A 14361-nucleotide genomic window follows, 5' to 3' on the forward strand; every position below is an offset into this window, starting at 1 on the left:
TTGCATGACTGGAACTAATATTTTCTTCAAATTTATTAACTACTGAAATTTTTATTCGTTACACACACATTGCATTGGTTGAGCGTTTCAGCATATTCTATAAAGCTATCAGAATATGCCAAGACAATATTCACAGAAAAACAGGTCGTTCTCTGCATAAGTACCCAAAATTTAAAAGATGTTTATCATTCCAATTTTCCATGTTTTTTGTTTTTTTCTTTCTCTAAGAAAAGTATTTTCCATTTTTTTTTTTTTTTTTTTTTTTTTTTCCTTTATAGAAGCTGACAGTGTTGATGATGGTCTTAGTCCTGAGGACATAATTGAAAATCTTCAGAATATCTCAGCACGTATCCAAAAGCCACCAATGAACCCATGCACACTGAGATTTGACGATAACGAAATGGAGAAGAAATTTATGAAGCACAGCTTGTTCGACATGCCAGAAAGTTTCCATGTTAAGATGGAAATTGTTGTTTCCTTCATCCTATTCTTCGTCATTTCAATTTGTTGCTTTGTAATGCTCCAGCATCCTTTGCCGTGGATTGTGCTTTTTCCTTTGTTTATTTTAGTTGAATTTGCTTTCATCTTTAAGAATATTCTTGCCAAAAGATACTTCCCAGAGCTGGTTTCGTATTATGCTAAATATGCAGAAAACTGGGTTGTCCGCAGCATTGAAGGTACCATTTTAGCGATTATTCCTGTGATCGCTGCTTTCTCTAATTTCTCCTGCTTGGACTTCACAGAAAGGCATTGGCAAGAACAGTGTTTTTGTTATATTTTTATTTTCTCTCTTTTCAATCTGCTCACATTCACCACTGTCAATTCTGCTATTAAGTCGGTTCTCGCCATTTTTGCTTGCTTTGTTGTTTTTCTGTTTCATGTGCTGAGGTCTTGCGCTGATGAGAGTCTCACAGAATATGGTGAGAATGGTTCTGATATCGTAACTGTAGAGCCACCGTACGGGTTTGATTCAATTTTCTTTGAAGGTAATCGTTATTTATTCATGATAGACTTGGATTTCATCCTTCCCCTCTTGTTGATTCTTTTTCTGAACCGTGAATGTGAAATCAGTTACCGAATTAGTTACCACTGTGATGCCGAGGCGATATCCTGTCAAGAGCATATCAAGAAGAATCGGAACCAAATCGAATGCCTGCTTCACAACATTATTCCAGAGCACATATCCTCAAAACTGAACAAGGGACGATACTCAAAGAATCACCAGAACATTGGGGTCATCTTTGCCGGACTCGTAAATTTCAACGACTTGTACGAAGAATCTTTTGAGGGAGGACGAGAAATGCTAAGAGTGCTGAACGAACTTGTCGGAGACTATGAGGAGCTTCTTGATCAAAAGGAATACAAGGATGTTGAGAAGATAAAGACGATCACGAGCACATTCATGGCTGCATCCGGGTTAGACGAGAAGAAACGAAATGAGAATAAACACCCACATGCCCATCTGTTTAACTTGATGAAATTTGCAATTGATATGCAACAAGTTATCGAGCGATTCAATAAAAGTATGATAAATTTTGAATTCATTTTAAATATCGGGTTCAATTTTGGTGAGGTCACAGCCGGTGTCATTGGTACCACCAAACTACTTTTTGATATTTGGGGTGACACTGTAAATGTATCGAGCCGAATGTACTCCAATGGTGCTGCAAGAAGAATTCAAGTTCCATCATCCAATATTGAAATCCTCTCAGAAATGTTTGAATTTGAATATCGAGGCACAATGCAAATAAAGGGGAAAGGGGAAATGGGAACATATTTGCTGGTTAAGCAAAAAGATGGCGCTACCTGGAGTTAGGGTTAGTTACCAAGATGTTCATGCTTATTAAAAAAAAAAAAAATGAAAAAAAATATCATTTGGAGATAAATATTCATCCTTTATTTTTTCATTTGTATTTTATTTGTACAAAAAAAAAAAAAAAAAATGTTTGCCTATTAATTTTGCTCCAAATGCAAAATTGTGCACCATTAACTGGGGAAGGGATGGGGGGTGATATTTGTTAATTTTTTTTTTATGAAAATTGATTTTATTTCTTATTTTACAATGAGAAAATAAATTTATAAAATAAATTTATTTTACCTTAATAAAAAGAGTAAGCATTATATTTACAGATTTGCAGCTTAATTTATTCAGCAACTATATTAATTATATTACTTGAATTCTAGTAAAACAAAAAAGTAAAATCCATTTAAAAATATGAATTATAAAAATAAAATGATTCCTCCATCTTTTTTTTTTTTTTTTCATTAATTTTCTCCAATTTTTTTTCCCCTGTCAGCCATTTTGTAAATGTAAATATTTGAATTAAGAAATCTATTTTCATTTTTTCCTCCATATGTATTAAACTGCTTATATGTTTGATAATAGATATCAAAAAAATCTATTTTATAAAAATAAATATGGTGCTTGTGTAGTTTAAAACTGTGCATAAATTGATGTTTTGCCAGCATCTTCCGGCAGTTTATGTAAACAGCCAAGAAAAGCCAAAAGAAAACTTTGTGATCTCAAAATCAAAATGTGGCAACACAAAATATGGAATGGGGGAAAATTAATGATCGAATTTGTATAAATTTTTGCAGACACTATCCAATTGGAAAAATTAAGGCAAAAAACATTTAAATTGAGAAAAAATAAACAGCCGCTGTAGAGGGAATTTTAATGACAGAATATTTAATTTTTCACATAGAAAATATAATGAAACAACTGTTAGCAGCTTTTTTTCTTTTTTTTTTTTCACAGGTATAGTTTTTGAGCCTGACCAAATAGTTTTTTTTTTTGTTGTTGTTGTTTTTGTTTTTTTTGTGGAGTTAGGGTGAAACAGAGCATGTGCTGTAACTTTTAACTTTTTCTTTTCCGACAAAATTCCTAAGATTGAAACTACTTGAAATTCATGATCGCTTTAATCAATTTTCATGACTTGTGGAATTTTATGATATAGTCAATTTGCTATAGACAATTGTCATCTGCTTTAATCTGATTGGCAAAGCCTTTCTGCATCCTCCAGCAGTTTATACACATTTACAGAAAATTCTGACAAAACATCAGTTTCAGTACGGATCATAAACTGCACTAGTACCAAAAAAATAATACAGTATCAAAACGATAAATCCTTTTATGGTGCTCTCTGATCTTTTATGAAATTAGTAAAATTAGCTGCTTTATTGGTGACTATTGTAAAAAGAATCATTTTTTGGGGATAAAAAAAAAATGGAAAAATTCATTTGAGTTTCGTTATCAGTTCTTAATTGTCACATTAATGGGTCCTTGCCCAGAATTCTCCCGATATTAAAAAACAAAAATAAAGAAAAATCTGTATGACGTATATACTAATGACAAAATGAAAATATATAAAAATATTATAAAATCAGCAGTATGTTCTCTACAGTGCAATGTTGCGAGGCATGTGAAGCTTACTTAAAAATAAAACTAAGTGATTTTGGATAGTTTCATGCTGTCACATATCAGGTATGTATATCATGCAGACTTTTCTTTTTGTTTTTTAATATAGGGTAATTTTGGATAAAAACCCACTGAAAATTCTTTTCGACAGTTTTTACAAAAACAGCTGAACAAAAGTTATAGTCAAATATTAGAACCAATTTATTTTATCCAATTCATGGAGTAATTATTACATTTTTCCAGAAATATGTTATAATGCTATCATATTTATCACATATGTATAAATCCTCGATATTAAAATAACATCTGAAAGCATATTTGTTCACAAATTTAAAAAAAAAAAAAAAAAATGGAAGGGGGGCTTCTTTTTTTTTTTTTTTTTTTATCCCAATTTCATTATTCATGATCCAATATTTTTTTTAAAGATGTTTTAAGGATTTTTTTACATTACTAATGATAAAGATCTGGTATTTAACATGGATACTGCATATCATCAGAATCCAAGAAGTTTATGGAAAATGCCAGAAAATGCTGCATGAAAGTCTTTGTTTTTGTTTTTTTTTTTCACAAATGATAGCCAATTTTTTTTTTCTTCTTTTTTTAATTCTTTGATTGAAAACTTATCTCTGTCAGTTCAAAACTAATTCAATGAAAAATAAAATGAAAGCAATATTCTTGAATAATTATCAAACAATTTTTATGAAACTTTTAGAAAGCTAAAATTCAAATCTGGCAAAGAATATATATTAATTGCAATGCAAGTTTCATGAATAAATATTTATTTTTTGAATAAACATCTGATAGGTTTTTATATTATTTTTTTTTATTTATTTTTTTTTTTTGTTTAAATCAAGATAAATATTTAGATTTTTTATAATTAACCGATGACAGCAAACAAATGTTTTTATTTTTTTATTTTATTTTTTTTTATAAAAGTTAAGAAACTTAGCACTTTGGCACATTCTGGCATTTTCCGTAAATCACCCATGTGATTCTAACGATAACAATATCCTTATACTGCATAAGTACCAAAGATCTCATATGTTAAGTAGAAGTAACATATTGTATATATCTAGCATAGTTCTTTTAGATAGAAGTATAAACAAACAAGATATAAAATTTCACTTTTTAGATAATTTATAGATTAATTTTGTGGGAGGGGTGGTAATTATTTTAGAATAGAATTCATATTAATAGCATCCAGTGGTGATTAACAGACACCTAGAGTTAGCTGCTTTTTTTTTTAATTTTTTTTTTATATATATCTATACAGTTGTAAAAATAATTGTTTGTTGGAAATATTGCCATATTTTTGCATGCTTAATGTACGTAGTCAGACATTAAAGTAAATTAGCTTTTTCAAAGTTACATATAACTAATTTATTTTTGGATAAATAAAAAGAAAAAAAATTAATTATGCATGTGTAATCACTTTTATTAGTTTATCTGCTCTTAAAATATCTTACAAATTTTTAAATGAATTTTTGATGCTTGTATAGACTGGTGATTTTTTTTTTTTTTTTTTTAACCAACGCATTTCAGGTGAAAACATTATTACATACTTACATTCCATGTCGAAATTAGTATAAAATCCAAAGATTATGAAAAATGATCCAGCAGAAGATGAGCTATATGTATTTTTTAACAAAAGTAAAAAGCATCCACAATTACATTCTCGGCTTTTTTGATTAAAAATGGCGGACCTTTAAGTCAAGGGAGATAAGTCAGTTTGTCATACTGAATTGTTTGCACAACTCTTCCACATTTAAACTTATAATAAAACTTGATAATTCGATAAATTCTATTTTTAATTATCTTTCTTCTGGATCATTTTTGATAATGTTTGGAATTTATACTAATTTCGACATGACAGGTAAGTACGGGGTTGATTTAAAACATAACATGCAGCTGCAGCTGAGATTGAACTCGCTACACGAGTTTGTAGTGTAATTCAAATCTTGTCCATAGCTGAATACGTGATGCTTCGCTAGAGCTATCAAAGGTATTTTTTATCGTAATGTAATCACCAGATGGGTTGACTACCATGGCTTAAGAGAGGCCCATCTACCTTCGAGAGAAGGATAGACCGTGTCAGTTTCCCAACCTGATATTTTACCTCGTGGTACATACAGTGTTGGTTTAAAAGATCACCAATCTGCACAAGCACTAAATTTTGGGCAAAGATGAATTAAAGATATATCACTTGTATCATATTTGTCTGATACTTTTTTTATATATTGAGTTTTCTCTGCAATACATTGAAATGATGTCCTAGTTTAGCTTTGCAGAATGTATATTTGTATATTACAAGTATAATACTTATTATGATAATACTTATGATAAAAATTATGATGTTTATAATTAAATTTATGATGCATAGAATTATGATTACAAGTATTATTATTCGGTTCAATATTGTTACCATTGTACACATGAACATTGTACGGAATTATAATGGGTAACATGGGTAGGTAGTGATAGTAGAATAGCCATAAACAAACAAACAAAAAAAGGGTGCTTATTTAGAATTTCACCTATTTAAAAAAAAAAAAAAAAAAAAAAACTAAATTGCAGAAAGATCTGTCTGAGGTATGTACTCATCACACAATGCAAATATCATATTCCAAAAATCACATAAATTGATTGAGTAGTTTTATATATATATATATATATATATATATATAAATAAATATAAAATCATTTTTAAATGATTTTTAACGATTTTAATAGAAAATTGTTGCCATTGCCAGATTGATTTTGATCTTGATAGTTCAAATTGAGTTGTCTCCACCCCCTAAACAGTGTGGACGAAGATATAACATCTCGTTTCATCACTGTTTTTTATTTTCTTAGTTAAAAACAAAAACACTAGATCAATTCATGTTATTTTTGGAATATGACATCTTTGTTCTATGATGCACATACATTTTAAAGATTTTTCTGTATTTTTGTTTTGGAAATAAGTTTATTCTATATAAGCAAAAAAAAAAAAAATGATTTAAAACTTTTTGATTACATTAAAAAAAAAATTAAATTATATTTGAATGATTTTTTTTTTTTTTTCCATTTCCAAAGTTTTGCTGAATCATAACTTAGTCATTGTAGTAACTTGTAATGTATTTGTTAGGGGTTTTCATCCTGAAAATCGCAATTTGTGAAATATTTTTTTTATTTAATACCAGTTTGCAGTAGCATGAAGGTAGTCACAGCACTAATACTTTGAGACTTGTAATTAGTATTTAGTTATATTTTGGCAATGGTGTATCTTTAGCATTTTCATTTAAATAAATATCTATAAATGTGAAAAATGAAAAAAAAAATTGATATTTAAAAAAATAAATAAATTATTAGTTTATATAAATAATATACTTGTTCAAGATTTAGTTTTTAAAGTTTTAGCTTCTTGGACATGTATAATTATTATTTGTTTATTTTTTGCTTTAATATATATTTTTTTTAACTAAATTCTTCCATATTTATTTTTGTTCTATGATTCGCTGTTATAGCCTTATAGTTTTTTAGCATTATATTGCAGTTTTTTTGTTGTTTTTTTTTTTTGGGGGGGGGGTCTCTAAATTTTTGGACTCGCCTTCTTTGGTTACCATTGGAATTTAAGTGACAGCAGTTTTATTTCTATTCCTTATGACTTGATATTAATCATATGACATTACAGTATATGTCTTCTTTTTTTTATTATCACTCTTCCACTGAGTTTTTATACTAGTCTCACCTAGTTCTTTGTATTACAAATATTAGTATCAGCAAGTCATATCTTATGACACTATTAGTCATAAGATATGACTTGCAATATTAGTCATATGACTTGTTATTGTAGTCCACTGCTACCATATTTCTCTCTATCTCTCTCTCTCTCTCTCTCTCTCTCTCTCTCTATATATATATATATATATATATATATATATATATATATATATATATATATATATATATATATATATATATATAATCTCTTTGTTTGTGGGGGCATTTTTTTATAATAGACAACAAAACGAAAAAGTGGTAAAAAACATATATAACAAATAAATGTAATCAAAGGCAAGATAAATTACTTTTTTACTTACCTGGATAAGTTTTTAGTGTTTTAAGTTATTTTAATGTTTTTATTCTGGTTTGGAAAAAAACAAGTAGTGTCAAGTGTTATGTGAGAACAAGAGAAAAAAATGGCAGACATGTGATAACATCCTTGAAGTCTCGATAATCGCTAAAAAAAATAGAAAATTAAACAAAGTACATGTAGAAGCCTACTCAATAAATGCCATGGTAACATTTATCAGTTGGTTTCTACCAGTAACTTCTCTTGCCTTTGCTGACATTTGTTGCTTTTTTTTTTTGCTTTTTTTTTTTTTTGTCATTTCTTTCGTTTTGATGTTAAAAAAAATGCACTTTTTTTCTTTTTCTTTTTTTTTCCATTTTCAAAGTTTTTCTGAATCATAACCTAGTCATTATTACTGTCCTGCTTTACACAAGATTAGTCTACTGTTTTTCAGTGTATAGTGAGAGCAAGTCTCTTCAATGTCGCAGGACTTTTCTCAGTATTCTAAGTAGTGCTCTCACCTCCATAGTTCTAATTCTTCCAATTCTGGTCTTTTGATTCACTTTACCAAATTCTTTGAGACTTTTCCCCAAGACTTTGATAACACTGTTATAACTGATAACTTTGTGTATCCATATTTGTTTGCATTTTAATGGTTTGCTAGTTCGAAACTGTATTTGTCGGCAATGCATAAAACACAATTTGGCATATATTGTTCTCTTATTCATCATAATCATATTCCAAATCAACGATTCATTTGGATCTCAAACTTTCAGAGGATCTTATATAGGATTAAATATCCACTGCAGTCTCTAGTCTGTATATACCACTGATGTGTGCACTTAAGATGTAACCATTTGCACAGTTCCTAATGAATAAAGTCTCCCCATTCACTTGTCTGTTCATCTAATCCCTTTGAGCCAATTTGTTAAAACCATTTATCACATTGATTAACTGTTTCCTGTAATTATTTTTTATTTCTATTTTACACTTGTTGTTAGCAGCAGTAGTAGTGGTACCTGTGTTATCAATAGTAAACAGGGTTTTCCAAATTCTTAAATTGTTTGAAAATATGAAAAATAAATATTTAAAAAAAAAAAATACAGATCATTTTCATATTCCCTTTAAAAAAAACTTGTCAGTAAATCAAACTAAAACACAAAAAAAATACAATTTCATGTTCTTGTTCCAAGTTTATTTTTTTTATATATATACATATATATAAAAAGTATTTTTTTATCAGTAATTGTTTTAAGATAAACGAAAAAAAAATAACGTATTTGGTTAATATTTTTTATAGTAAACTGAAAAACATTTTCTTTTTTATTTCTTTTCTTATATATATGCATAAGAATTTGATGTATTTAATTAAGTTGGATTTAAGACATGTCTCAATTACTTCCAGCAACTGAATGGTTAGAATACAGATGCTTGGTAAAAGCTGGCACTGCTTGAATCTAGGAAGTATGATCATATTATCTGATGTTTTTCTAGTATTTTAAATAATGTTACAGAAAAAATATAAATATACACACAACGTATATTGTTACTATCATTATTGTCATTATTATTAAAATTATTATCATTATTATTAACATCATTATCATTAACATCATCATCATTATTATTATCATTATTATTAAAATTAACATTATTATAATTAACATTATTATCATTAACATCATTATTATTAAAAATGTAATTATTATAACTATTAACATTCTTATTATCATTATTAATATCATCATTGTCATTAACATTATAATTATTAATATTATTATAATTATTAACATTATTATTACCATTATCATTATTAATATCATTGTTATTATAATCATTAACATTATTATAATTATTAACATTATAATTAACATTATTATCACCATTATCATTATTAATATCATTATCATTGTTATTAACATTATAATTATTAACATTATTATAATTATCATTATTATTATTATTAACATTATTAACACCATTATCATTATTAATATCATTATCAGTGTTAACATTATTATAATTATTAACATTATTATTATTAACATTATTAACACCATTATCATTATTAATATCATTATCATTGTTAACATTATTATTATTATTAACATTATTACCAATGTTATTAACATTATAATTATTAACATTATTATAATTATTAACATTATTATTATTATTATTATTATTAACATTATTATTATTATTAACATTATTATCACCATTATCATTATTCTTAACATTATTATTGTTATTCATCTTTAATATTTCTATTTGATTTATTGATGAGGATTTGCTTTTCCAATATCTACTTCTGCCATTCGAGCTGCGCAGAAGTTGTGTATGCATGTATTTGTTTGTACCTTTGTTCATACAATATCTACAAAAGATACTAACAAAAAATTCATACAATATCTACAAAAGATACTAACAAAAAATTCATACAATATCTACAAAAGATACTAACGAAAAATTCATACAATATCTACAGAAGATACTAACAAAAAATTCATACAATATCTACAGAAGATACTAACAAAAAATTCATACAATATCTACAGAAGATACTAACAAAAAATTCATACAATATCTACAGAAGATACTAACAAAAAATTCATACAATATCTACAGAAGATACTAACAAAAAATTCATACAATATCTACAAAAGATACTAACAAAAAATTCATACAATATCTACAGAAGATACTAACAAACAATTCATACAATATCTACAGAAGATACTAACAAAAAATTCATACAATATCTACAAAAGATACTAACAAAAAATTCATACAATATCTACAAAAGATACTAACAAAAAATTCATACAATATCTACAAAAGATACTAACAAAAAAAAAAAGTTCTACAAATGTGAATATTTCAAAATACACATTTTGGAGTTTGATCAAAAATTTCATTTTGCTAGAGAAACATTTCATCCATGTAAAACAATTTTAATAAAAATAAATTCAAATCAAAACTTGATTATCTCATAGGCCACATATCTCTAAACGATTCTCTGTTTAGATGGCAAGATTGCTGGAAGGATACATTCTCATGGTAATTTCTAGTTGTTTATTTTTAATCGTAAAGTGTACCATGTTTTTAAAAACAAAGGAGTCTTTAGAGTTTTTTGTTGTTTTTATTTTATTTACTTTTTTTTTTTTTTTTGTTATTTTAGACTTTGCCATAGTGGAGTATTAATCCATAAGAAAAATAAAAATATTTAGTACTTTTAATACAGTAACTGATATTGACTCTGGCTAAGAGCAAAGTTCAGTATCTGTTCTGCTACTACATTTTTTTTTCTGTCCTCTGTCAGTGTGGGGAGAAATCCTTCTAGACTCGTGTAATTTTTAAAATCTTTTGTTCAATCTGGAATCCCTCTTATTGAGGGAATTGAATTCCCCCCACATTAAAAAAAATTAACATTATTATAATTATTAACATTATTATAATTATTAACATTATTATTATTATTAACATTATTATTATTATTAACATTATTATTATTATTAACATTATTATTATTATTATTAACATTATTATTATTATTAACATTATTATCATTATTAACATTATGTTTAGCTCTGACCTCGTGGGGAGGCAAGTAAATGGGAACTGCTACTGACTTATTTATCAAGTGCAAGTGTTTGTTTTTTTTATTGATTTTTATTTTATTTTATTTTATTTATTGATTGTTTTTTTTAATTCCAAATAAGTCATATTGCCACTGAAGTGCAAAAGGCTACTGTAGTAGGGACCAGATTTATTGGGGGAGGGTGCAACCTAGGTGAAGAATTAGGTCAGCAAGATATTTGTTTGCATTACATTTTAATTTCTACATGTTATGGAAGGAGCAGCAAAGAAATTCTAAAAGCATGCAGTTTGAAGGAAAAAGTTTTCAGAGTAGAAACTCTTCCAGCATCCAGGGGTTGTTACAGTGATAGGGTGGGATTTACCAGCTAGTTAGGTAGGTCAAGGTGTGCAAGTCTTTTCTATGGCTATAACCTATAATATAAAGGGCAGTCTTTTTTTTTGTTTGTTTTTTCTTCAGTTAGTTCTAAGAGATCAAGGGAGCTAACTTCTCCTGGAGTGAACACTTGATTACCTTATGATTTAAATTTATATCCGAGGGCTCTTTTAAAAATAGGCACTGTTTCCTTTACAGCTTAGTCTTACAGGGATTGCTTCTAAGTATTTCTGAAGATTCATTTTTATGAGGCCAGTTGCTCCTATCACAACCAGTATAATGCGTATTTCTTTCAAAGACCATGTTGCTTTTAAATTTAGGTCCTGATATTTTATCTTTTCCTGTTCAGCTCTGTTAAGACCAAAGTCATTTGGGACTGTGACATCAATAATGAGCGCAGTTCTTTTGGGCTTGTTCCATATTACAATATCTGGTTTGATGGCCTTGTCTTTTATGTATCTGCCCGCCTGTATGTCTTTGTCGTAGAACACTGTCACTTTTCCGTTAGCAAAAATAAAATTTCTTTTATTATTTACATATTTGAAAAGAAATCTATAAAATCAGCTCTAAATACACTACTGATTTTTTTTTTTTTTTTAACCAGTTAATTTCTTTTCTATTAACTTAGGCTTATTGGTCTTATGAGAGCCTGCTTTCTAAAAATTACATGGCAGTCGAGTAATGTGCAAAATGGCATTTTTTTTTTTTCATTTAAACAACTGGAATAACTGACTTGTTCAAAAGTAACACGATAGAGTAAAATATATTTAAAAAGCTGGCCACTTTCAAAATTTGTTGAGGTAATAGATACAAATTTTCAATTACGTTTAATCACTTTTATATGGGTCTGTTAGTTGCTTTCATAATAACAATCTTGGAAAAGCTATGAACTCCTGACCCTTATCCATCTATGATTACCAACATATAGGCAGAACTTCATGCCAATAACCTGGAATAATAATAATGAATGAAAATTGGCTAGTCAGAATCAAAGTTTGATACATCAGCTTAAATGCTATTTAACTCTTACAAGATAACTTTATATGCCATGCCAATAGCATGATACAATAATGATGTTATATAATGTACCGCTACTTCATTTAATTACATAAATTAATATACGGAGATATAATTTATGCATAAATTTTCAATATTTATTTCAACAGTGCTCAATACTTAGGTAGAGCTAGGTAATAAGTTATGAAAATATATATGGCAAGTAAGCATGCATAAGCCTGACGAATTCTCATGAGAATAAAACACAGAATATTCTATGTAGCTTAATTGCCATATATAATTTCATAACTTACTATATATATATATATATATATATATATATATATATATATATATATATATCTGTGGAAATATTCTTTATTCACTTATATTTCCTTTTAATATAAACCAATCCTTATTTAAGAAGCTCAATGTAATTACAGAGCTTATAATGAATCAATGACAAACGTCTATAATCAAAATTTCATGATGTTGACCATCTTACAATTTATTCCTTTAATTCAATTGACATTTACAATTCCTGACAGTATCTGTTTTGTAGCACAAAATCATTCACTTAATTACTGTATCAATCAATGAATCTATTTTGCCCTTAACTTATCAGAAGAAATAGCAACTATCAATCCACCAAAAGGAAATAAAATGCATTTGGACATGATTAAAATATCCGAAAATTGGAATAGAAGCTACAATTACTTTATTAATTGCTTATGTTATGCCATTTTGAATAAATTTTGTTGTAATTCTACATAATTTAACTTGGAATTTCCATACATATATATATATATATATATATATATATATATATATATATATATATTTTATCTGGTTGGGATTGTCTTATAAATATTGATACTAATATGTATTTGGGCTTTGTTTACAGTATTATACAGTGTGTAATCTTTATGGCATTTCATTTTATATATATATAATATATATATATATATATATATAGTATCAGTTTTTTATTTAAACAAACATTATTGGCAACACATGTACAACATATGTTTCAGCTGCAATTTTATTTCAAGTCCCACTTCTAACTGAAGTAAAGATGCAGCTGAAACATATATGTGCATATATAGCCAATTACGATTGTATATATAAAAAGGATACCATAATACAGCTCTATTTGTTATTGAGAACTATTTTATAATCACTGCAATTTCATTGGATTAACATTTAGGAAACAATCATACAAGAACATTATATATATAAATGTTATTTATTTATTTATATTTTTTGTTTGCGATACTTTTGAATGAATTGAATTTTTTATACAAAAGTGCATTTTTACCTAAATGCAAGTTGGGAATAATTTTCCCTTTTACCAATTAGGTACCCGCAAAATGATGAGTGGCATATATATTGTTTAAAATATAATTATCCACTGACACACGTTTTGTCGGCTATGATTCATCAGAATGGTTGAATAATAATATATATATATATATTTATATATATATATATATATATTATTATTTCTTTAAATGCACTCAATTTGTAGTAACTCAATAGTGTATACGTTACTAGAGCTTAAAATAAAATTCAGTAAATGTTTCGAATTTGTTTTACTATCAAACTTAACATAAGAAATAGGAAAAATAGATAATAAAATTAAATAAATAACAATATTTATTGATTTATCAAATTCAAACGAGAATTTTTTTTTTATTACACTTCTTTGAATTTGATAGATATATATATATTGTAATTTATTTGATTTTATTTTTCATCGTCAATTTATTTTTTATTTTTTTTCTTGAATTGCTCAATCTTTTATTGAGCTTTTGATTATCTTTATAGGTCCAATTTTAAAGATAATATTTATATTTATCTTTGTAATTATATATATATACTTATTTGTTTCACATAAGTATTAATATGTCGCTACACATT

At 26.9% G+C, this 14361-nt stretch overlaps 1 protein-coding gene across 4 annotated transcripts in view; it reads left to right on the forward strand.

The window, feature by feature from the left end:
- Nucleotides 1-1869, forward strand: part of LOC145268312 (adenylate cyclase type 9-like) — a 429113-nt gene extending 427244 nt beyond the window's left edge. For all 4 annotated transcript variants that reach the window (XM_080123772.1, XM_080123770.1, XM_080123773.1 and 1 more), the window contains one exon: nt 279-1869. In XM_080123772.1, the coding sequence (XP_079979898.1) occupies nt 279-1816 (1538 nt within the window). In that variant the 3' untranslated portion in view covers nt 1817-1869. The remainder of the gene's footprint in view (nt 1-278) is intronic.
- Nucleotides 1870-14361: the final 12492 nt, after the last annotated feature.

Source organism: Euprymna scolopes, chromosome 43 (genome assembly GCF_053919585.1).
Source record: "Euprymna scolopes isolate OS-2025 chromosome 43, ASM5391958v1, whole genome shotgun sequence".
In the NCBI taxonomy this organism is placed as follows: Eukaryota; Metazoa; Mollusca; class Cephalopoda; order Sepiida; family Sepiolidae; genus Euprymna; species Euprymna scolopes.